The 26345-nt window shown below is 44.2% G+C and overlaps 1 protein-coding gene across 4 annotated transcripts in view; it reads right to left on the bottom strand.

The window, feature by feature from the left end:
• Window positions 1–26345, bottom strand: part of cabcoco1 (ciliary associated calcium binding coiled-coil 1) — an 88621-nt gene that overhangs the window by 47976 nt on the left and 14300 nt on the right. For 3 of the 4 annotated variants that reach the window (XR_010966785.1, XM_068002769.1, XM_068002767.1), the window contains exons 2-4: window positions 24100–24227; window positions 14869–15038; window positions 7804–7948 (exon numbers count right to left, since the gene is read on the bottom strand). Coding sequence is in view for 3 of the 4 variants with exons in the window: in XM_068002769.1 (XP_067858870.1) it covers window positions 7804–7948; window positions 14869–15038; window positions 24100–24227 (443 nt within the window). In the remaining variant the exon portion in view is untranslated. The remainder of the gene's footprint in view (window positions 1–7803; window positions 7949–14868; window positions 15039–24099; window positions 24228–26345) is intronic. The other variant, XM_068002768.1, reaches the window with a different exon arrangement.

Here is a 26345-nt window from a genome sequence, read left to right as displayed (position 1 = left end):
GTCCACCCCCTCATCCCCGGGATTAACTGAGTGAACCATCTTTGTACTGCCTCGAGAGCAAGTATGTCTTTTCTTAAGTATGGACACCAAAACTGTATGCAGTATTCCAGGTTTCATCACATGAACTCCTGCCTTCAACCACCTCTCCCCCACTCTCCCACCATTTGTTGCTGAGCACATTCATTCTCATGGCACACCTTCCCACGCCAATTGGAAAGCAAACATACTCTTTGTTACTCGACTGGGTAATAATTCTTGATCTTCTGTTAAACAGCCTTTTTTAATGTCCCGTTGATTTTTCTCCCGGGTTTAATTTTTAATTCCAGGAGAATTCAGGACAATCCGGAGTGGAGGGTTGGCAACCCTAGTTAGGAAGGACATTTATCATCAAAAGAAGCAAGACAGATTGCAAACTTGTCTAAACACACAGTGTTGTAACTTCTAAGAGGCATGCATTGAAATAGGTTGTACTAAATCGGCGCATAACAAAAAAAAACGAATTGTAACAAAATGAGCGCATTTACCCCTAATGAATTACACTTGGCTGGTCTGCTCTTACTAAACCTTTTCAAACAGCTACAATTGTTGGCTCGGGTTCCTCTGTGGTGCATCTCGTCTCTTGGGCCTTCAATGAGTCATTTCATCAGGGGTTTTGGATTTCTGCATTCCAGCCTAAAATAAAGTCCACCAAATTTTGATCTGATCGCTCCAATGTAGCAACCTGGGCAAAGTTTAATGTTTGCTCACCCAACTGTGACCAAACAACAACATTGCGCCTTTAACGTAGTAAAATGTCCCAAGGTGCTTCACAGGGGCGTTACTGGACAAAATTTGACACCGAGCCACATAGAGAGATATTAGGACATGTGACCAAAAGCTTGGTCAAAAAGTTAGGCAGATGCTGAATATTAAAAATAGGTCTCACAAAGGAGGGATGTGATGTGTTAAACAATACTATGTCAGAATATACCAATGTAAGCAAGTTTGTAATGATAAAAAGGACTTTGTCTGTAGTCAGTCACTGGCAACTGTTCCGTATTTTGTATAGCAATCAGTAACAAAGAAATATTTGTCTGTTGGTGACTAAGGCTAGATATCATCAGGCAAAGCGGTTTTCTAGAAATGATTCCAGAAATTAATATTCTTCTCAATCAGTAATCAGAATGTAAGCTAAGTCATCCATCAGTAGCTTGTGCTAGGCTGTTCCACCATGTCTTTAGGAGTATTTCTAACATAGCGATTTACTGCTAGAACGGCTTTGAAAAGCTTATGTACTGTGATGGAAACCAGGACTGTCCATTGCAAATCATAAATACTTTTTTTTATTGCATCTGTTCATTAGAATTTGCAGCTACATCTACTATTGCAACAACTTACACTGGGCTCTGTTAGCAACATTCTGAAAAGAATTCTTTGTTCTAAAGTGAGGTAAAAACAATACACAAACACCATCGAAAGCTAGCTATTGATATTGGTGGGCAACTGTCTTCTACTGGGCTGCCTACAAAGAGGTAGACTTATGAAAGAAAAGATTTGCATTTATATAGCGCCTTTCACAGCCTCAGGACGTCCCAAAGCCCTTTACAGCTAATCAAGTACTTTTTGAAGTGCATTCACTGTTGTAATGTAGGAAACGTGGCAGTCAACTTGCACACAGCAAGGTCCCACAAACAGCAATGAGATAAATGACTGGATAATCTATTTAAGCGATGTTGGTTGAGGGATAAATATTGGCCAGGACACCGGGAAAACTCCCCTGCTCTTCTTCAAAATAATGCCATGGGATCTTTTACGTCCACCAGAGAGGTTTAACGTCTCATCCAAAAGACGACACCCCTGACAGTGTAGCATTCTCTCAACATCTATGGAGTGGGACTTGAACACATAGCCTTCTGACTCAGAGGCGAGAGTGTTATCACTGAACCACAGCTGACACTTCAGTGCAGTATGAATCTTGCCTGCTAAAGGATGTAGGTCATCACATATCTGGCACACTAGCTAAGAGCAGAGTTATCCCAGGATAACACAACTGCCTGAATCAGGCAGCAGTCACATTAGCGGGGACGGTCAATCGCGAAGTCCTAGCAATGTTTTCAGCTACTGTCGCTGGACAGGGCTGGTAAGGCAAAGCCGCTTGCCTGAAGCGAAAACAGGCCTGGTGAGACCAGTCGGACAATGCCCAAAGCCATTATCACAAACACTGCACAAGACCACAGCACGACATTGGTCAGTAGAAGTTTGCCATTTGGCATCCAATGGAGTGCTGGAACGAGAAAGACTCATCAGCATTGCTTGACAAAAAGATTCCCGCAAGCTCATGCAAATGATGCTATCGAATAACCGTTTCCGGAGGCGATGGTGGTGGGGCGGTGGGTGGGGAGTATGTGACAGATACAAGAATCTTGCCTGCTTCAAACATAAAACTTCTATATTACATCTGATTACATGAATTCATAGCTAGGCCTAGTATTGCAACAATTCAAACTTGCTCTTGCTTGGCTCAGTTGCTGGTACTCTTGCCTGAGTCAGAAGGTTGTGGGTTCAAATCCCATTCCAGAGATTTGAGTATATAATCTCGGCTGACACTTCAGGGCAGTACAGAGGGAGTGCTACACTGTGGAGGTGCCATCTTTCAGATGAGAGGTTAAACCAAGGCCCCGTCTGCCCTCTCAGATGGGCGTAAAAGATCCCACAGCATTATTCGAAGAGCAGGGTATTTCTCTCCGGTGTCCGGGCCAATATTTATCTCTTAACCAACAGATTACCTGGTCATTCTCTCATTGCTGTTTGTGGGACCTTGCTGTCCGCAAACTGGCTGCTGCATTTCCTACATTACCACAGTGACTACACTTCAAAAAGTACTTAATTAGCTGTAAAGCGCTTTGGGACATCCTGAGGTTGTGAAAGGTGCTATATAAATGCAATCTCTTTCTTTTTCTTACTGGAATCATTTTTCAGTCTTTCTTTTCTTCTGACTCCCTTTATGATCAATCCAATTTCCTCTATTCTAGTTCCTGATCACTTTTCCCCTCATTGGCATTCTCCCCAAGTCCACTGCTACCCTCTTCTCCTTACAGGATCCAGGCAGTTCCACAACAAAATCTAACCAATCTGACATATCTACGAGAAAGTAAGCTGTGAGGAGGACACAATGAATATGCAAATGGATCTGGACAGGTTAAGTGAGTGGGCAAGAAGGTGGCAGATGGAGTATAATATGGGGAAATGTGAGGTTATTCACTTTGATAGGAAGAATAGATAAACAGAATATTTATTCAATGTTGAGAAACTATTAAATGTTGGTGTTCAGAGAAATTTAGGTGTCCTCGTACAAGAAACATAAAAAGTTAGCAAACAGGTACAGCAAGCAATTAGGAAAGCTGGCCTTTATTGCAACGGGATTGGAGTACAAGAGTAAGGAAGTCTTACTAAAATTGTACAGGGCTTTGGTGAGACCTCACCTGGAGTACTGTGTACAGTTTTGGTCTCCTTATCTAAGGAAGGATCTACTTGCCTTAGAGGTGGTGCAGCGAAGGTTCACTAGGTTAATTCCTGGGATGAGACGGTTATCCTATGAGCCGAGATTGAGTAAAATGGGCCTATACTCTCTGGAGTTTAGAAGAATGAGAGGTAATCTAATTGAAACATATAAGATGATGAAGGGGCTTGACAGGGTAGATGCTGAGAGGCTGTTTCCCATGGCTGGAAAGTCTAGAACTAGGGGGCAAATCTCAGGATAAGGGGGGGGTTGGCCATTTAAGACTGAGATGAGGAGGAATTTCTTCACTCAGAGGGTGTGAATCTTTGGAATTCTCTACCCCAGAGGGCTGTGGATGCTGAGTAGTTGAATATATTCAAGGCTGAGCTAGACAGATTTCTGGACTCTAGGGGAATCAAGGGATATGGGGATCGGGCGGGAAAGTGGTGTTGAGGTCGAAGGTCAGCCATGATCTGATTAAATGATGGAGCAGGCTCGAGGAGCCACGTGGCCTACTCCTGCTCCTATTTCTTAGGTTCTTATGACATGGAGGACAACACTGCATGACTGTTTAACTGGACAGTGGGACCCCTCTACTAAATGCAACATTGTCAAAACCAAAAGGAAATGCTCTGTAGGATACAAACTCACTTTCGGCTTTATCACAAATTATTGATCAACTTTGGTTTTGTTTTAAACCTCTGAAATCTTCACAAATGAAATACTGAAGTAGTATACAAACAGGACATGCTTTAATGTGCTTATTTTAGCGATATTGTTAGACAGCAAATATTTGCAGAATACACATTTACATTCACAGGACCTGGGGAAAATCAACTTCCCAGTTTTACATACTGCTAATTCTCTTTAGTCAAGCATTCAGAACAAAGACAAAAGGAGTTCGATTCACAAAAATAATTTTGTAGGACAGGCAAAAATAATAAACATGCGTCCTTGTAATAATATTTTGACAGCAGCAACAATCCTACTCAAAACTGACACCGCAGATTAGGAATGTCAAAAATTGGACCCCTGGTCCTGTTCTTTGAGTTAGTTAGGGCAGCTGCTAAAAGTTACTTCAATGGTCATGTGTCAGAAAGGGGATAATTGGTCAGATCCAGTGAACTATGCTGGAACAACATGCACGCGTGAAGATACAATTGGGCTTGGCTAAATGGATCTCCACAGTCAATCACCCTGTTGATAGCCCAGGATACAAGAGTAAAGGCCACTTAGAAGACCCAGCAGGCCTCTATGTTACTTGTGCAGCATAAGTCATTGTCTTCAAGGAAGCTGGAGGCAAGGGGAAAAACACAGAGAGCGGAGTACAAAGTTGACACTATAGGATATATGTAGAATCATAGAATCGTACAACACAGAAGGAGGCCATTCAGCCCATTGTGCCTGTGCCGGTTCTTTGAAAGAGCTATCCAATTAGTCCCACTCCCCTGCTGTTTCTTCACAGCCCTGCTTTCCTTTTCAAATATATATCCAATTGTCTTTTGAAAGTTACTACTGAATCTGCTTCCACCACCCTTTCACAGTGCATTCCAGATCATAACAACTCGTTGTGTAAAAAAAATTCTCCTCATCTCCCCCCCTGGTTCTTTTGCCAATTATCAATATGTCTTGCAGCTTTCAAAACTTCTGCAAATACCAGACATCTTAGGCACCAAGGTTATTAAAAGAGACCTATGTAAGTAAGACTTTTATTTCTGTATAGATCATTGCACTCAACATTTTAACCAATTTCCCACTACTGTCTCACAGCTGGATAACTGGTTGATGACTGTGTTCCGGCTTTTCCACACAGGACGCATCAATCTTATCTTCTCAAACCCATTTAAGAAAATCCTCTTCGCTGTACATTTTCCTCCAATTGATTTCAAACCCTTTATTCTTTTGTGTGCTATGTCAAGCACCAGTTTCCTGTCTAAATGTTGAATAAATATCAATGACAGGGCTTGGTGTCCCAGATAAGTTCTGTTATCTTAGTCGATGGGAGTTTGTGTACTTCTGTCAGGGAACAAGAGAAGAGACATATAGGAACGTGCGAAAATGAGGGACAGGAAAAGACTAGTTGGTCCAGCGATCCTGTCCCATACAGTAATGGTGCAACTCAACAACATGACCCCTATCGTTTCCCCCGCCATCAGCAAAGTAATCTCCTGGAACAGGCAAAAAAAAACCTGAGAAAAACCCTAGGCTAACTGAGGGAGGGAAAAGGAAATGGGAATTTTTCTCTGATCCCCTGAACGTTCCAGGAAATCACAGTGACCGGGAGACACACTGACCAATGTCCCACCTACCTCTTGTACACTGCAATGCCAGCCACAGTTAGGAACTCGTCCAGCAACCTTCTGAACGCTTGCAGTGAATCCGCACCAACTGCACGAGCCGGCAACTTGTTCCAAAGGTCGACAACTCTTTGGGATAAGAAAAACCTGCAGACATCTAACCCATTTTTGTATCTACATAACTTATACGCAGGTCCCCTGGTCATCCCTAACCTCGCTATCTCAAATAACCTATCCATACGGGTTGAATCTAATCCCTTCATAATTTTGAAGACCTCAATTCAAATCTCCTTGAAATTTATGCTTTTCTAGAAAGAGTTAATGTACAGACTTCCAAAATTTCCAAAACTATCAGTGGACCCTGTTTTCAGGCATTATCGGAACCCTTTTCTGCAGTTTAAATATTGGTCGCTGTATCTACACCATTCTCTTAATATGTTTAGTATGATTTCTTCAAATAACTCCCACTTCTGTCTCCTGGCAAAAAAAAAGGCTCTTTCTTGTGGTCATTTTCCAAATGGCCTACAGTTTGGTGGCACGGCAGTGCAGTGCATCAACTCTTAAACTGCTGCTAACACATGCACAAATGCGCTGAAAACGACTGGTGGCTTAAAAGGTTAAAGCAGCAATCAACTGAGTGACAGGATGGAACACCAGAGTGGAAGTCAACCCCTCAGCTGCTCTCGTGCTCTTCTTGCAACTGGCATTGGCAGAGCCCTGCCAGCATATCAGCACTCTCCCTGCCATAGTGGAGAGAATAATTTGGTGACTGGGGAGGAGGTTGGGGCAGAGAAAGGAGTATGTGTCCCCGAAAATGAAAGATAAATTGGCCCACACGTCAGTTTATTGAAGTACAGAATTCAAGATCCTCCCTCAATTTGACCAATTGTTTAACCCTATTTTTTGTGTGCCTATCTTTTAATTTTTTTGTGGCTGCTTTTTCGTACATTTCTTTTTCATTGTCTTCTACAATTACAGCTGGCTGAAATTCAGTAGGGTAGATTTTCAACTTTCAATGGAAATGAGAATCGGGCGGTTTCTATAATGAGTGGCCAATTTGCCAGGCCAGGTTTTACTCCCGGGCAGCGAGTTGAAAATGACACATACTACTAGCACAGAGCACTGAAAGGCCTCCTGCTGCTTGTCCAGCTAGGATAACCTTATGTGACATACAGGAGATGTGCCCACATGCACCATTTTTATTACTAGCAAATCTCCTGTGATATTGCTCATGGTGAGTTGAAGCATGCGCTATTTTGACATCTCTGTGGTTATGTGAAGGGTTTGATTGCATCACGTGCATTGATGGGAAAGCTGAAAAAAAATGAAAAGCTTCTTCGATATTGCTGAGGCAAAAAAAAAGCTCTGTTCACTGACGCACAGAGTTAGTACAGTACTATATATTTCCATTGTACATATAATCACTAAGAGTTGGTTAAGTCTTGCTGGCTTTGCCATTGGAGTTGGGGGGGGGAGGGGAGGAAAGAGAGACGAGAAAGGAGGGAAGAGATAGAAAGAGCGAGAAAGAGAGACGAAGGTGGGGAAAGAGACAGATGACAGAGAAAGACAGAGCAAGAGAGAAGGGCTTGGTAACATTAAGATGGGAGGAGGGGGGAAGCTGCGGAAGCATTTAGCTGCATTTCACATTTTATTATTTCCCACGAGCAAAATTGGTTTGGTTCTCAAGCCTTCACATTTCACCTAGGTTACGCTATGTGATGGCATCTGTTATGATGACATCATAAAAGCCCATAGTAACTACAAACCAATTCTCTCTAAGCTACATTTGCTTTAAGACATGCCAAGGTATTTCAAGTTTAGTTGGTTCACAAGAAGATTAAAGAAGCTGAGAAAACCAAGACGAAGTCCATCGTTTTCAGTTTTACTCCAATTTATACTACGAAAAATTCAAAATGCCCCTGACTATGAAAGAGTAAATGACTTTGATCTTGAAGAAAAGCCCCTCACTGTGGCTGAACAGTTACAACTTGGGCGCTACTGACACTGAGGAAGATAGAGAGCTGGTACCTGATCTTCATGTAATTAATAATGGCCTTGGCTTGGTCAACAGTGAAGAATTCCACGTCACCACTCTTTTCTGATCTTGACTGACCAATTTTGGCCATGACTTTCGTGAACTCTTTTAAATTATCTAGCAATGGCAAGTGTTTGTCTGCAATAAAACACAGCACTGAGTGAGCGACTGACTGACTTAGAAGATGTTCAGTTTCATATAAAACGATGAAGCATTAAGCAGAGAATATCAAACAATCAATTTTTGTTTTATCTACCACTAAATTAAAGACGTTACCTTTTATATATGTGGCATCAAAATCTTATTGATTCAACTATCAAGTGGTAATATTGGCATTATCACAATCTTTCCACTGATCTTAACCTATTCCTCTGTTTGGAGTTTTCTTTTTCCATAGTAACTCTGAGGAGATGAAATCCCCTTAAGGAATGTGCGTCATCTCTCCCTGATGACAATCCATAGAGTAGCCGAGCCACACAGACGAGACATTCCCAGGTTTGATTCCTTGTTGGTCTTGGGCGTGGTGATGACAAGGGCATTACAAATGGCCTCAATACCATTTAGGGAGGGGAAAGTCCACCAGGGTTCCTGCTCCTAATTCCTATTCAGTGAGCCCTGCTGGAATGTGCATCTGTGTGGACAAGGTCAATATTGGGCTTGGCTGTGGTGCCCCCACAGTAAAACAACTGGACATGCATTGTCGAAGCTCTTAATGGCTATTTGGGTAAGGTACCAGAGGGCACCAGGTGACTGTGAAACAGTATCTCAGCAAGGAGTCAAGGCCTTCACTAGAGGTAAGGAGGGGAGGGGAGAAAATTAGGGTGGGGAGGGGAGTGAGCGTCATTATTTTAAAATCCTCGGACAGTATGAGCCTCTGCTGTTCTGACTGCCATACTGCTGCATCCAGATGAGATGCTGTGCAGCCTACAACACCAAAAGCCCGCTAGCCCTACCCTTGTTGATGGACCAATCCCACCTTCTTGCCACATCCCTCAATCCCTGCCCTCTACAGAAACGCATCTAATTGTCATTTGAATGCATTTACACTGTCTGCTTCAGTGTCCTTTCCTGGCAACTTATTCCACAACTCTATTGCCTTTTAGATGGAGAAAGCTCTCCCTGACTTTGCATCTTACTCCCAAATTCCCAATTTTAAACTTGTCTCCTGGTATTTTACCTTTTCAACATAGAAAACAATTTACCGGGATCAACTTTTGTCAATTTCCTTCTTAACCTTGAACCCTCTCAGGTGGATGTAAAAGATCCCAAGGCACTATTCACACATAATGAAGGGGACGAGATAGAATATGACAGAAGTGGAAGAGGCTGAGAGAAAGAGAGAGACAAACACAGACACAGAGACACAGGAGAGGAAAGAGAGAGTGACACAGAAGTAGAGGAAGGGAGAAAGACAGCACTAAACACAGACAGAAGTGGAGGGAGGGGAGGGGATGAAAAAAGTAGTGGAGAGAGATGCAGAAGTGAAAGAGGTGGTGAGAAACAATAAAGGAAGAGCGTGAGAGAGATTTTTTGGGAGACTTAGTAGTACCCTTAGCTAGAAGGGCACAAGAGGCTGACAGCTTTTGGTGGTGGTATATATAGTCAGAGATGAGATTGTTACATAAGTGAATTGCAAGCAAAGAATTTTGCTCCAACCCAACCTCTCCCATGAGATGCAGTGATCACACTGTAATCATGCTCGTACCTCATCTAAAAACATTTTCACAGGACTATTCAGATGTGTGTCTCACCTCTCAAGTGAACCTGATCCCACCAGTGTTTCCAGGGCCCAGCTTCCCCCTCAGTGCGCCGAGAGCCCCATTCCTGAGGAACACAGTGCACGTCCCCAGTTCTCCCAGACTCCCCATCCCCCAGTATCCAGACTCCCCACAAGTCTCCCCAGTGAACTCCTGATTACTCGTGGATATCAGCCCCCTCTTTCCAACTCCACTCTGTTAGTACTTGCGACTCTCAACCCCTCGCCCAAAGCCCAGCCATCTACAAAAGTGCTCTCAAACATCAGCCCACAATCCAACTGAGTATTCCCAGACTCCAACACTTCCAAATCCTACACAATAACTCCCAGATCTGGCCTCAAACTCCCCCCCCGCCCTCTCCCAGGCTGCAGCCCACTCCCTTCCATGCTCCAACATCAAAGCCTTATATCCGCCCTCAGCCCAACTTATTTCCTCATGTCACTGAGGAAGTGTAGCAGTGACATCAAGATGGAGGGGGCTCATATCTGACTGGCCACCAATAGATGGAGAGATTTTACTTATACAGACAGATGCCACTCAAAGTAATCTTTTAAAAAAAACAGAAACCAGTTCGCTGAGCAAAAAAAGACATGACCAATATGGGTGTCATTCTTGTAAAAATCTATTACATGATTTTAAACTTTAGAACTAAATACATTATGCGGAAAAAATTATTTCCAAAAACAATTTCTACGATGAACTGGCAGTGAGCCAAGGAAGCATGTATTGGTGAGCGTTATTTCAGACATTATCAGAATAGCATACTGAGGAAAATAACAACAACTTGTATTTATATAGCACCTTTAACTAGTAAAACGTTCTAAGGCGCTTCACAGGAGCAATAACAAACAAAATTTGACACCGAGCTACATAAGGAGATATTAGGTCAGGTGACCAAAAGCCTCTTCAAAGAGGTAAGTTTTAAGGAGCAACTTAAAGGAGGAGAGGTAGAGAAGCAGAGAGGTTTACTGAGGGAATTCCAGAGCTTAGGGCCTGGGCAGCTGAAGGCACGGCCGGCAATGGTGGAGCGATGAAAATCGGGGATGCGCAAGAGGCAAGAATTGGAGGAGCGCAGAGATCTCGGAGGGTTGTCGGGCTGATTGGGGTTACAGAGATAGGGAGAGGTGAGGCCATGGAGGGATTTGAAAACAAAGATGAGAATTTTAAAATCTAGACGTTACCCGACTGAGAGCCAATGTAGGTCAGCGAGCACAGGGTTGATGGTGAACAGGAGTTGGTGCGAGTTAGGATACGGGCAACAGAGTTTTGGATGAGCTCAATTTTATGGAGGGTGGAAGTTGGGAGGCCGACCAGGAGAGCATTGGAATTGTCAAGTCTAGTCTAGAGGTAAAAAAGGCATGGATGAGGGTTTCAGCAGCAGATGAGCTGAGGCAGAGGCAGAGACGGGCGATATTACGGAGGTGGAAGTAGGCAGTCTTGGTGATGGAGCGGGTATGTGGTTGGAAGTTCATCTCAGGGTCAAATAGGTCGCCAAGGTTGCGAACGATCTGGTTCAACCTCAGACAGTGGCCAGGGAGAGAGATGGAGTCGGTGGCTAGGGAACGGAGTTTGTGGCGGGACCAAAGACAATGCCTTCGGTCTTCCCAATATTTAGTTGGAGGAAATGTTTGCTCATCCAGTACTGGATGTCGGACAAGCAGTATGACAAATGAGACAGCGGAGGGGTCAAGGGAGGTGGTGGTGAGGTAGAGCTGGGTGTTGTCAGCATATATGTGGAACCTGACGTCGTGTTTTTGGATGATGTCACCGAGGAGCAGCATGTAGATAAGAAATAGGAGGAGGACAAGGATAGTTCCTTAGGGGACTCCAGAGGTAACGGTGTGGGAATGGGAAGAAAAGCCATTGCAGGTGATTCTCTGGCTACAACTGGATAGATAAGAATGGAACCAGGTGAGCGCAGTCCCACCCAGCTGGACAATGGAGGAGAGGCTTGGAGGAGGATGGTGTGGTCAACCATGTCAAAGGCTGCAGACAGGTCAAGAACATAAGAACATAAAAAATAGGAGCAGGAGTAGGCCATACAGCCCGTTGAGCCTGCTCCGCCATTCAATAAGATCATGGCTGATCTTCTACCTCAACTCCACTTTCCCGCAATATTCCCCATATCCCTTGATTCCCTTAAGTGTTCAAATATCCATCAGTCTTAAATATACTCAATGACTGAGCATCCACAGCCCTTTGGGGTCGAGAATTCCAAAGATTCACAACCCTGAGTGAAGAAACTTTTCCCTCATCTCGGTCCTAAATGGCCGACCCCTTACCTTGAGACTATGACCTCTAGTTCTAGACTCTACAGCCGGGGAAACAGCCTCTCAGCACCTACAGTGTCAAATCCTCTCAGAATTTTATACGTTTCATTGAGATCACCTCTCAATCTTCTAAACTCCAGAGAATATAAGCCCATTCTACTCAATCTCTCCTCATAGGACAACCCTCTCATCCCAGGAATCAATTTAGTGAACTTTTGTTGGACCCCCCCTCTAAGGCAAGTATATCCTTCCTTAGGTAAGGAGACTAGAACTATACACAGTACTCCAGGTGTGGTCTCACCGGAGCCCTATATAATTGCAGCAAGATCTCCTTACTCTTATATTCCAACCCCCTTGCAATAATGGCTAATATACCATTTGCCTTCCTAATTGCTTACTGTACCTGCATGTCAACTTTCTGTGATTCATGGACAAGGACACCCAAATCCCTCTGACTACCAACATTTCTTAGTCTGTGACCTTTTAAAAAATATTCCGCTTTTCTATTCTTCCTACCAAAGTGGATAGTTTCACATTTCCCCACATTATACTGCATCTGTCACCTTCGCACCCACTCACTTAACCTGTCTATATCCCTTTGCAGCCTCTTTGCATCCTCCTCACAGCTTACTTTCCCACCTAGCTTTGTATCCTCAGCAAACTTGGATACATTACACATGGTCCCGTCATCTAAGTCATTGATTTAGATTGTAAACAGCTGAGGCCCAAGTACTGATCCTTGCGGCACCTCACTAGTTACAACCTGCCAATCCAAAAAGGATGAGGAGGGATAGTTTACCACAGTCACAGTCACAAAGAATGTCTTTTGTAACTTTGATAAGGGCCGTTTCAGTACTGTGGCAGGGGCAGAATCCTGATTGGAGGGTTTCAAACATGGAGTTGAGAGAAAGATGGGCACGGATTTGGGAGGTGACAACACATTCAAGGACTTGAGAGTAAAGGGAGGTTGGAGATGGGGGTGGTAGTTTGCAAGGACAGAGGGGTCAAGGGTGGGTTTTTTGAGAAAGGAGGTGATGATGGCAGATTTGAAGGGGAGGGGGACAGTACCGGAAGAGAGAGAACCGTTAACAATATCAGCTAACATGGGGGCAAGGAAGGGAAGTTGGGTGGTCAGCAGTTTGGTGGGAATTGGGTCGAGGGAGCAGGAGGTGGGTCTCATGGTCAAGATGAGCTTGGAGAGGGCAGGAGGGGAGATAGGAGAGAAGCTAGAGAAAGATGCGAGTTCAGGGCTAGGGCTGGGGGGAACTGTAGCGGAAGTTTGGCATGGTGGGCTAGGAGAAGGGAGGGAAGCAGCAGAGGTAGCTGATCAGATGGCCTCGATCTTAGTGACAAAGTAGTCCATGAGTGACAAAGTAGTCCTCACACTTATTGTTGGAGGTGAGGATGGAGAAAGCAGGGGAGAGGGGTTTAAGAAGGCGGCTTGTAGTGGAGAAGAGAAACCGGAGGTTATCTTTGCATTCCAGGATGATCCTGGAATAGTGAGCAGTTTTGGCAGAGGAGAGCAGGACCTGATAGTCCTTTATGTGGTCCAGCCAGATCTGGTTATGAATAGCTAAACCGGTTGTCTGCCATAAATGTTTAAGTCTGCATCCCTTGGACTTAAGGGAGTGGAGATGAGAGCCCTACCAGGGGGAATTACCAGGGTGAGAGAGAGTAATAGTTTTAATGGGGACAAGGGCATCAAAGGTGTGACTGAACAGATCTGTAGCTGCAGAAATGTTGTGGTGAATGGAGGGCCAAAGGATAGACAGTCAGGAATTTGAAAGTGCCGTCGTAAGTGGCTTGGGGGAAGAGTTTTTCCAGAGGCGAACATAGAAGAAAGTGGGGTTGGAAGGAGGAAGGGGTATGTGGTTGGAGAGGGGTACAAGGAAGTGATCAGAGATGGACTTATACGTGATTAACATGATGGGAGTAGAGAGGTCACGTGAGATGGCAAGGTTGAGGGGGTGGCCGTGAATATGGTTGGAGAGTTTATACAGAGGGAGAGATTAAGGGAGGATAGAACGGCAGTGAACTCAGGACTCAGAGGAAAGAGTTGAGATGGAGGTTGAAATCACCAGGGATGAGAAGTCGCTCGCTACAGAGGCTAAAAGCAGTGAAAATATCTCGGTGAGAAATTTAGTGTGGTACTTGGGTGGGCGGTAGAGAATGAGGATTTTAAAGGAGAGGTGAGAGGGTTGGAACAAGGTGAGATGCTCAAAGGAGGAGAAGGTGCCAGAGGAGTAGGGGGACAGTGTGATTTGGTGATCAGGACCACACCACCACCACGGCGATGTGGACGGGGCAAGCGATGGAAGACGTAGCCAGGCGGGGAGGCTTCATTAAGGGTGAAGGTGCGATCACCCATCAGCCAAGATGTTGATGCAATCATCCACAATAAGCTCATGGATGGCAATTGTTTACCAGTGAACGGATGTTCTGGAGGGAGTTGAGGAGAGGCGTGATGATAGCTGATCTGCTGGCAGAGTCCACAGTGTCAGCGCTGGGAGGGGTGAGTGGGACGGAAAGGAGATTGGCAAGATTAGCCCCCAGCGGGCATGCTGGGTGGGAAAGTCGGTGAAAGGAAAACAAATGTTCTAGACTCACTTGTTAGTTGATTTGCAATACCAAGTACTGCAGCAGGAAGCCAAGCACTTGGTCTTATTTTTTTCAACTGTAAACAATTTTACAACACCAAGTTATAGTCCAACAATTTTATTTGAAAATCACAAGCTTTCGGAGGCTTCCTCCTTCCTCAGGTGAGTCTTTTCATGCAAAGACTTCCATTTAACCGGTTCCTGATCATGCCTCTCAGAAATTTCTCAAAGCACTTCACATACAATGAATCACATCAAAAAGTAATGACTGCAGTTATAAAGGTCAGAATGGTACCTACCGACAGAGGCAGCTGCGCCTTGATAGTGGCACACGTTCTAATTTGACGAGAACAACTTTCTGCTGAATTGCTTTACACTCTCCTTATTGATCATGCATCCATAAGTGTACTGCATCAACTTAAAATCATACTTACCACTGATGTTTTCCAAAATGATATGTAATAGAGTCATGAAGGTAGATATTTGCTGCAATGTAAAGTTCTGCTCTTTGGCCCACCAAAACCCGGAGACATAATAATCCAAGAGGACAGCTTCTTTCATGCAATTCTGGTACTGTATGAGCTGCAGAATTTCTGCCAATGTTCTTTAATGAAGAGAAAGAAACAAACAGGAAAATTACAACAAGTTGAAGAAAACCCATTTCATGGGTAACATACGTCTTTAAAATACAATGCATCAGAACTCAATACAACTGGATAAACTTGGGTGGTGGCGATATTACATCTGTCCTGTTGAAGGCTTTTGTTGTGTGAAAGAAGAGGTAGTTTACATTTTAACCTGGTGAAATGGTCCAATTGTTCTATTACTACTGTTTTGAGTTGGGTGAAGAAAAAATAAACAAGGTGCATTTATATAGTGCCCTTCATGACCTCAGGACATCCCAAAGCACTTCAGAGCCAATGAAGTACTTTTGAAGTGTAGCCGCTATTGTAATGTAGGGAACAGCAGCAACCAATTTGAGCACAGCAAGATCCCACAATCAACAATGAGGTAAATAACCAGATAATCTGTCTTTGGGGGTATATGATGAGGGATTAATGTTGGCCACCACAGCGGGAGAACTCCCCAGCTCTTCTTCAAAAAGCGCAATAGGATCTTTTACATCTACCGGAGAGGGCAGATGGGGCCTCGGTCTAACATCTGACCCGACAGATGGCATCTCCGACAGTGTAGCACTCCCTCAGTACTGCACTGGAATGTGAGCCTAGATTATGGGTGCTCCAGTCTCTGGAGTGGTAATTGAACCCACGACCTTTTGACTCAGAGGCGAGAGTGCGACCACTGAGCCAAATGTGGCACACAAAACAAATATTATTCAGTACTAACAAATTAAATTTAGCCATACAAAAGTAATTCAAAATTCTATATGTAGTATATATTAAGTGATTATTTTAATATAAAAGGATTGAAATTACCAATACCCATGAAATATGAGGGATAAAGCACTTGTGAGTGCTTGGTGAGATTTTCTCCAATTACAACATGGCTTTGTTATCACAATTAGGTCAAAAACACGAGCGTGGCATCATCATTAAGCAGCTCCATCTTCAAGTGCAAACCCAAATAGCTCATACATCTGCTGGTCCTTCCTTTCAATGGAAACTTATGAAGGGAATCACAGGCAAATTCATATTCTGGGTGCAGGTCCAGATATGAACATACGAATTAAGAGCAGGAATAGGCCATTCGGCCCCTTGAGCCTGCTCTGCCATTTGATAAGATCATGGCTGATCTGATTGTGACCTCAATCCAACTTTCCCGTCTACCTACTATAACTTTTGACTCCCTTGTTAATCAGGAATCTATCTAACTCAGCCTTAAAAATATTCAATCACCCTGCCTCCACCGCTCTCTGGGGAAGGGAGTGCCACAGACTCACGACCCTTTGAGAAAAAATTTCTCCTCACCTCCATCTTAAATGTAATTTTAAATGTGGCCCCTAGTTCTAGTCTCCCCCACAAGGGCAAACATCCTCTCAGCATCTACCCCTTCTAGTCCCCTCAGGATCTTTTATGTTTCAATAAGATCACCTCTCATTCTTCTAAACTCCAATGTATACAGGCCCAACTTGTCAAACCTTTCCTCATAAGATAACCCCCTCATCACAGGAATCAGTCGAGTGAACCTTCTCTGAATCGCCTCCAAAGCAATTATGTCCTTTCTTAAATAAGGAGACCAAAACTGCACACAATATTTTAGATGTGGTCTCACCAATGCTCTGTACAACTGTAGCAAAACATCTCTACTTTTATATTCCATTCCCCTTGCAATAAACGACAAAATTCCATTTGCCTTCCTAATCACTTGCTGCACCTGCATACTAACTTTTTGGGATTCATGTACTGGGACACCCAGATCCCTCTGTACCTCAGAGTTCTGCAATCTCTCTCCATTTAAATAATATACTGCTTTGCTATTTCTCCCGCCAAAGTGGACAAGTTCACATTTTCCCACGTTATACTCCATCTGCCAAATTTTTGCCCACTCACTTAACCTATCTATATCCCTTTGCAGACTCCTTATGTCCTCTTCACAACTTACTTTCCTACCTACCTTTGTGTCGTCAGCAAATTTTAAAAAATTTTCTTTTATTCGTTCACGGGATGTGGGCGTCGCTGGCAAGGCCGGCATTTATTGCCCATCCCTAATTGCCCTCGAGAAGGTGGTGGTGAGCCGCCTTCTTGAACCGCTGCAGTCCGTGTGGTGACGGTTCTCCCACAGTGCTGTTAGGAAGGGAGTTCCAGGATTTTGACCCAGCGACAATGAAGGAACGGCGATATATTTCCAAGTCGGGATGGTGTGTGACTTGGAGGGGAACGTGCAGGTGGTGTTGTTCCCATGCGCCTGCTGCCCTTGTCCTTCTAGGTGGTAGAGGTCGCGGGTTTGGGAGGTGCTGTCGAAGAAGCCTTGGCGAGTTGCTGCAGTGCATCCTGTGGATGGTGCACACTGCAGCCACAGTGCGCCGGTGGTGAAGGGAGTGAATGTTTAGGGTGGTGGATGGGGTGCCAATCAAGCGGGCTGCTTTATCTTGGATGGTGTCGAGCTTCTTGAGTGTTGTTGGAGCTGCACTCATCCAGGCAAGTGGAGAGTATTCCATCACACTCCTGACTTGTGCCTTGTAGATGGTGGAAAGGCTTTGGGGAGTCAGGAGGTGAGTCACTCGCCGCAGAATACCCAGCCTCTGACCTGCTCTCGTAGCCACAGTATTTATATGGCTGGTCCAGTTAAGTTTCTGGTCAATGGTGACCCCCAGGATGTTGATGGTGGGGGATTCGGCGATGGTAATGCCGTTGAATGTCAAGGGGAGGTGGTTAGACTCTCTCTTGTTGGAGATGGTCATTGCCTGGCACTTATCTGGCGCGAATGTTACTTGCCACTTATGAGCCCAAGTCTGGATGTTGTCCAGGTCTTGCTGCATGCAGGCTCGGACTGCTTCATTATCTGAGGGGTTGCGAATGGAACTGAACACTGTGCAGTCATCAGCGAACATCCCCATTTCTGACCTTATGATGGAGGGAAGGTCATTGATGAAGCAGCTGAAGATGGTTGGGCCTAGGACACTGCCCTGAGGAACTCCTGCAGCAATGCCCTGGGGCTGAGATGATTGGCCTCCAACAACCACTACCATCTTCCTTTGTGCTAGGTATGACTCCAGCCACTGGAGAGTTTTCCCCCTGATTCCCATGGACTTCAATTTTACTAGGGCTCCTTGGTGCCACACTCGGTCAAATGCTGCCTTGATGTCAAGGGCAGTCACTCTCACCTCACCTCTGGAATTCAGCTCTTTTGTCCATGTTTGGACCAAGGCTGTAATGAGGTCTGGAGCCGAGTGGTCCTGGCGGAACCCAAACTGAGCATCGGTAAGCAGGTTATTGGTGAGTAAGTGCCGCTTGACAGCACTGTCGACGACACCTTCCATCACTTTGCTGATGATTGAGAGTAGACTGATGGGGCGGTAATTGGCCGGATTGGATTAGCAACCATACATTCGGTCCCATCATCCAAGTCATTGATATAGATTGTAAATAGTTGAGGCCCAAGCACTGATCACTGTGGCATTACACTCGTTACATCTTGCCAACCTGAAAATGACCCATTTATGCCTACTCTCTATTTCCTGTTAGCTAACCAATCCTTTATTCATGCTAATATGTTACCTCCTACACCGTGAACTCTTATCTTGTGTAGTAGCCTTTGATGTGGCACCTTGTCAAAAGCCTTCTGGAAATCCAAGTGCGCCATATCCACAGGATCCCCTTTATCCACGTTGCTTGTTACTTCCTCAAAAGAACTCTAATAAATTAGTCAAACATGATTTCCCTTTCACAAAGCCATGAAATCAAAAAGTAGCACTGAAAACAAATGTAAAAATGATTTAAACTAGTTAAATGAAGTTTGAGCTAGTAAACTCAGGGGGAGGTGGGATGAACAGACTTACCCTAGAGAATATGCAGAGGGGCAAATCAGTCTTAAATTGTAAGCTCTTGGTGGGGGGGGGTAATGGAGAGATGCATCATTGGGCAGGTAGAAGGTTAGTGAAGGCAAGAAGAAGAAAAATAGAAAGGAAAAGAGTACTGAGGAATATGAATGGGTGAGGGTTACGGTATTTAAATAGGAATGTGCAAAATATTAGACGTAAAGTCAGGGAACTATGCACTAATTAGAATGGAGGGAGATGATGTGATAGCGTTGACGGAAGCTTGGCTTCAGCTGGGCAGGACTGGGAACTAAATATTTCTACCGTTACAATTTTCAGGAGAGATAGAGAAGGAAAAAAAAATGGTTGGCCTCATTAGTTAAGCACAAAATTACACCCATAGAAAGAAATGTTTTTAAATCAATGGTAGTGGAGTCTATCTGGGTTCAGTTAAGAAACATTAAGGAATTTGTTACTATTTTAGGAGTACATTATAGACCACCAAACATTGAGAAAGAAATTAAGCATGAGATGTGTCGGAAAATTTAGAGCTGTAATAATAAGAGACTTAAACAATCCTAAGGTAGACTGGAATAAGACAATATTTGTGGTCAAAACGGAGAGGGTTTCATAGAAGGCATTGTTTCCTTAATCAGTATTGTTACATGTCCAACAAGGAAGGGTGCAGTACTAGATTTGATTCTAGGTAACAAGTGAACAATCTAAAGGTAGGAGAACCGTTTGGGAAATAGTGACCATAACCTACTTAGGTTTACACTGAAATTGGATAAAGAAAAAGAGGAGTCAAAGATAAAGTCACCTGGCCCAGATATTGTACAATCCAGAATACTGCAGAGATGGGAAAAATTGGCAGAGGCACTAACCAGAATTTTCTTTGGAAACATGAATTCTGCTGAAGGACTAGAGGGTGGCAATTGCTGCATTCCTGTTCAGGAAAAGGAAAAAGGATAAGCCAGGAAATTATAGGCTAATAAGTTTCACCTTGGATGTAGGTAAACTTCTAGAGTTAATAATACAGGTTAAAATTAGTGAATATTTAGAAAGGCATGAGATATTCAGGGACAGTAAGCATGGATTCATAAGGATCAGGTCATGCTTGATTAATTTAATTGCACTTTTTGAGTAAATTACAGAATGTATAGATAAAAGGAGATCAATGAATGTTGTTTGTATGGAATTTCAGAAAGTGTTTTGATAAGGTGCCAGAATACGGACTTGTGAAAATTTAGACACAGATAGAAAGATGGCTAAGGGCAGGAAGCAAAGAGTAGGTGTAAACGGATGTTTTTCAGATTGATGATTTGGGGATAGCGGCAGGCTCAGGGATAGGTGCTTTGCCCACTGAAACAGACAAAGTTAAGGGGGAGATCTAATAAAGGTTCTCAAAATTGTAAAATGCTTTGAGAGGGCAACTAATGAAAGATTCATCAGTGAATCAGTAACAAGGGAACATCAGCTCACAATCATCACTGGAAGAATGAAGGGAGAGTTAGAAATGTGTTCACATAGAGGGTTATCAATATTTTATCACAAGTGCTTATTGAGGCAGAGACTATAATATCATTTAAATGGGAATTGGATAAGTATTTAAAAAGGAAGAATCTAAATGGATATAAAGAAGTGGCAGGGAAATGGGATTAGAGAAGACAGCTCCAGCTGAAGACCTGGCACTGGTATTGACATGATGAGCCTGAAAAATGGCAGAATAAGTCTGTCACTAGCACTTTTTCTGCTGTGGGAGTGTTCAGGACAAGGGGACATAACCTTAAAATCAGAGCCAGGCCATTCAGGAGAGAAGTTAGAAAACACTTTCTCACGCAAAGGTTGGTAGAAATGTGGAACTCTCTCCCACAAAAACCAGTAGATGCTAGTTCAATTACTAATTTTAAATCTGAGATCGATAGATTTTTGTTAGCCAAGGGTATTAAGGAATATGGGGCCAAGGCGGATGGATGCAGTTAGGATACAAATCAGCCATGATCTCACTGAACGGCGGAACAGGCTCAGAAGGCTGAATGGCCTACTCTTGTTCCTATTTTCCAACCAAGGTCCCGTATGGATTCATCGTCACCTCGTTATTTGTGTTCAATGCTTTTATATATAAATCCCAGAAGTCCTTTTGTCCCTGCAGTCCTGCGTTTACAGATCTGTGTATTTGGGCCCTTGCATCTTTCTGGTCCTCCTCTCCACTGAGTATTTTTCCATTCATGGTTCTTTTTTCCCAGAATGTATCAATTCACATTTACATTTTATGGTCCCTACAAAATGGGAACATTCATTTGGGGATACTCTTTCCCATCCCCATCCTTGCTACTGAGAGAGAGTGTCTGTAGCCCAAAAGGAAAATAGTGCTATCCTTGCAGTAAAAGCCTGTTTCCCCTACTAACATACACCAATAGGAATAATGTAAGTCAGCAAATACAGAAATCTGATGATAGATGGACAAACATCTGACGACCTAAGAGCACTTCTGGGATTCCCTTATAAAGCCCAGTTTACAAACCCAAGGTTTAGGGTACTGGTCATTCCTTAAATGTTGGCGGCAAATTTGTTACCATATTCATCACCAAAGCAGCTGAATTTATAATTTTGTTAAAGCCCACTTAGTTGTTCCTATTTCCTTCACTCTGTAGCCTGTGATATTCGTCCCAGACTCTTCCATCACCATCCTTGGGTATGTCCTGTCCGACCGGCAGGACAGACCCACCAGAGGTGGCGGTACAGTGGTATACAGTCAGGAGGGAGTGGCCCTGGGAGCCCTCAACATTGACTCCTGACCCCATGAAATCTCATGGCATCAGGTCAAACATGGGCAAGGAAACCTCCTGCTGATTACCACCTACCACCCTCCCTCAGCCAATGAATCAGTCCTCCTCCATGTTGAGCCCCACTTGGAGGAAGTACTGAGGGTAGCATGGGCACAGAATGTACTCTGGATGGGGGACTTCAATGTCCATCACCAAGAGTGACTCGGTAGCACCATTACTGGCCGAGCTGGCCAAGTCCTGAAGGACATAGCTGCCAGACTGGTCCTGCGGCAGGTGGTGAGCGAACCAACACAATGGAAAAACCTACTTGACCTTGTCCTCACCAATCTACCTGTCGCTGACGCAGCTGTTCATGACAGTATTGGTAGGAGTGACCACCGCACAGCCCTTGTGGAGACAAAGTCCCGTCTTCACACGGGGGACACCATCCAAGGTGTTGTGTGGCACTACCACCGTGCTAAATGGGATAGATTGAGAACAGATCTAGCAGCTCAAAACTGGGCATCCATGAGGCAATGTGGCCATCGGCAGCAGCAGAATTGTATTCCAGCATAATCTGTTACCTCATGGCCCGGTATATTCCTCACTCTACCATTACCAACAAGCCAGAGGATCAACCCTGGTTCAATGAGGAGTGTAGAAGAGCATGCCAGGAGCAGCACCAGGTATACCTAAAAATGAGGTGCCCACCTGGTGAAGCTACAACACAGGACTACATGCTTGCTAAACAGTGGAAGCAACATGCTATAGTCAGAGCAAAGCGATTCCACAACCAATGGATCAGATCAAAGATCTGCAGTCCTGCCACATCCAGTCGTGAATGGTGGTGGACAATTAAACAACTAACGAGAGGAGGAGGCTCCATGAACATCCCCATCCTCAATGATGGCAGAGTCCAGCTAGTGAGTGCAAAAGACAAGGCTGAAGCGTTTGCAACCATCTTCAGCCACAAGTGCCGAGTGGATGATCCACCTCGGCCTCCTCCCAATATCCCCACCATCACAGAAGTCAGTCTTCAGCCGATTCGATTCACCCCACGCGATGTCAAGAAACAGCTGAGTGCATTGGATACAGCAAAGGGCCCCGACAACATTCCGGCTGTAGTGCTGAAGACTTGTGCTCCAGAACTAGCCACGCCTTTAGCCAAGCTGTTGCAGTATAGCTACAACACTGGCATCTACCCGACAATGTGGAAAATTGCCCAGGTGTGTCCTGTCCACAAAAAGCAGGACAAATCCAATCCAACCAATTACCGCACCATCAGTCTACTCTCAATCATCAGCAAAGTGATGGAAGGTGTCGTCGACAGTGCTATCAAGCGGCACTTGCTCACCAATAACCTGCTCACCGATGCTCAGTTTGGGTTCTGCCAAGACCATTTGGCTCCAGACCTCATTACAGCCTTGGTCCAAACATGGACAAAAGAGCTGAATTCCAGAGGTGAGGTGAGAGTGACTGCCGTTGACATCAAGGCAGCATTTGACCGAGTGTGGCACCATTGACCAGAAACTTAACTGGACCAGCCACATAAATACTGTGGCTACAAGAGCAGGTCAGAGGCTGGGTATTCTGCAGCGAGTGACTCACCTCCTGACTCCCCAAAGCCTTTCCACCATCTACAAGGCCCAAGTCAGGAGTGTGATGGAATTCTCTCCACTTGCCTGAATGAGTGTAGCTCCAACAACAGTCAAGAAGCTTGACACCATCTAGGACAAAGCGGCCCGCTTGATTGCCACCCCATCCACCACCCTAAACATTCACTCCCTTCACCACTAGCACACCGTGGCTGCAGTGTGTACCATCCACAGGATGCACTGCAGCAACTCGCCAAGGCTTCTTCGACTGCACCTCCCAAACCCGCGACCTCTACCACCTAGAAGGACAAGGGCAGCAGGCACATGGGAACAACACCATCTGCACATTCCCCTCCAAGTCACACACCATCCCCACTTGGAAATATATCGCCGTTCCTTCATTGTCGCCGGGGTCAAAATCCTGGAATTCCCTACCTAACAGCACTGTGGGAGAAGCTTCACCACATGGACTGCAGCGGTTCAAGAAGGCGGCTTATCACCACCTTCTCAAGGGCAATTAGAGATGGGCAATAAATGCTGGCCTTGCCAGCGACGCCCACATCCCATGAACAAATAACAAAAAACTCTCCAATGTTACTCCAATTTGTAAATTTTTACAGACCCCATACTTATAGGCAAAGGGTTATATTGCAACCTTGACCAGACTAAGGACTCAACTGTGCTGTTACATAGCTGGGAGATGCAAGGAGGACTGGGTGACAATGTTGGGAAAATAGGTACTCTTCCCTAACCCTCAAAAGCAGTTTATTTTTGGATAATGTTTGGCAGCTGGATGCACTTTTGCACGAGAGTCCAGCGTGATAAACAGTTTTCAAGCTGACCCTTATCGTGTTTTCTACTTACTTTTGAACTTCATCCACTGTTAGTTGTACAAGATCAGATGTCTGGGAAAATGAAAGAAATTTCCAAGCCAGTGAGTTTTCTATTCCATTCACGGAGTCCTTTTCATCAATGGAGTCCTTTTCATCCTGCTTAGGAAACAACAATGTAACTTTCCTGTCAACCATAATTATTCACCATTAGGGAATACTGCCCTTACAACAATGTGGATTTATCAGTGGTAAAGAATGAAGAATTCCAAGTCCATATCAGATTTCCCTATCGCTCCCATTTTTTTTTTCTTTCTAACCCTTCCTCTCACAAAAACATTGCCGATGCATGGTTCCACTGACAACTCTTCATGTTTGAGCCTAAGCAGTTAGTGTCAGCAAGTTATTTGACCATAGGGGGCATGACGGCCAAGTTCAGTGCTGTTTTAACACACAGGTGCTCCCAAGCAAGGATCACTAGATAGCGATCAGGAGCAGAAAGCCAGGATGATTTCTCTCCTAGCTGTGAGTCACGAAGGTTAATTATAGAACTCCAACACCACCACTGCCATTTCTGCTACCCCAGCTAACACAGGCCTGGGATTGAGCCATAGCCTTCCTGGATGATGCATCTACTCACTGAGCCATTAGGGAAGCTCGTGTTCTCGTCATTTGATGCTGGTTAGAATTATAGACATTTACTGCGCAGAAGGAGGCCATTGGTCTGATCTTGTCTGTGCCAGCCGTTTGCTGGAGCAATCCAAAACTAATCCCACCACTCTACTCTCTCCCTATTGCTACTGCTGCAAAAATACTCATTCTGCTAAAGCATTTCAGTCACATGTTAAAGTAGCATGCAAACTGAATTAAGCTTGTGCTTATCATAATATTAGTGGCCCTTACAGTTCCTGTTATGACTGGTAAATTTATAAAATGCAACAATCACATTTCCACTGTAGTAAGTACATGTCAGTGGAGATGCAATCATAAATGATAAAAGGCACATTTACTGATTAGGAAGGTATATTTGAAGAAGACTTATTAAAATAGAATATTAAGGAATGTGGTAGCAAGAAATGATAAATTATTTCGTGTATGATGTGAATTTATTAACTTTACAAAAAAAAACTGCTGACATCACCATTTCCTGCCCTTAAGTGCTTCATTATGTACTGAGCTAGTATTAGCATTCTACAGCTGTTAAATAAAAATGAGCACTGATAACCCATTTTACTGCAGAGATTGAAAATAAAGGCCAGTACATTTCAACAATATTTTCCAGTGTGGGAAATTGAGCTGTATCATCGGGTTGACAAGGAAACTAGATTAGCCACAAACACAGTCACTGAAAACCACACTGGGATAATTGGCCAGTTATTTAATTCACATATGGGCCATGGCGGTGAAGTGAAGAGAAATAAAACACTTATTTCACAATATCGCTAGGATAATTTCAACATCATTCGTATATACATAGTCATGGGACCCTATACAAATATGAAAGTAATGGCTGTTTATTTCAATAAACAATATTACAACACCATAGGGAATGAATCAAGTCAAGTATACTGAGGTAAAATGTCATTAGGGTAATGTGTTAAAGGCATAAGGACTAATGTTAATAGTAATGAAATGATGTTGAAAGTTAAGAGGGATAGGGAGGAGGAAGAGAGGATCCCGGTGGAAAAAGAGAGGAGGGCAGAAGAGGGGACGGTGTGAGAGGAGGGGAGGTAAAGGGGTGGGAGAAGAGGAGAGTCGGAATTAGAATGTGGGAGAAGAGGAGGCAGGGGAGGGGATGGAAGAGTACTGACTAGGAGAGGAACAGAAGGTAGGGGAATGAGGTCTAGAGTCTGAGTTTTGTCTGCATTACTAATGCTGTTCTTTTTTTACTTCAGTTGGCTTTTGGCCTGCTTCAGAGCTCAGCATTTTGTGTTTGAGCACTTCTATGTCACTTTCCGCATAGATCCTGGAGGCTTTGCTGGTAACTTGACAGCTCCATCTTTTGAAATGCTGCATTCGTCCACTGCTGGCTGCGGGGCAGCTTTTAGATTGTTTCAAAACATAGGGCTAGAAATTTGGCTGTGTAATGCCAGTTGTTTCGGTACTATGCAGCCTCCGGAAGTTCCAAAATGGTATCCAGAATGCGTGCGCACGCTTCTAGCGTAACGTGTGCCGGACGCCACCTTGATAAAGGGGTTTGCGCAGGTGCAAATAACAAAAGTCAGCAGCATATAAAGTAAGGAAAATTTGCGTTAGATCAGTGTACAATGCTGATTTAAA

Source organism: Heptranchias perlo, chromosome 21 (assembly GCF_035084215.1).
Source record: "Heptranchias perlo isolate sHepPer1 chromosome 21, sHepPer1.hap1, whole genome shotgun sequence".
NCBI lineage: Eukaryota > Metazoa > Chordata > Chondrichthyes > Hexanchiformes > Hexanchidae > Heptranchias > Heptranchias perlo.
Note: the sequence above shows the minus strand (reverse complement) of the source record. Positions and strands in the feature narration are given on the sequence as shown.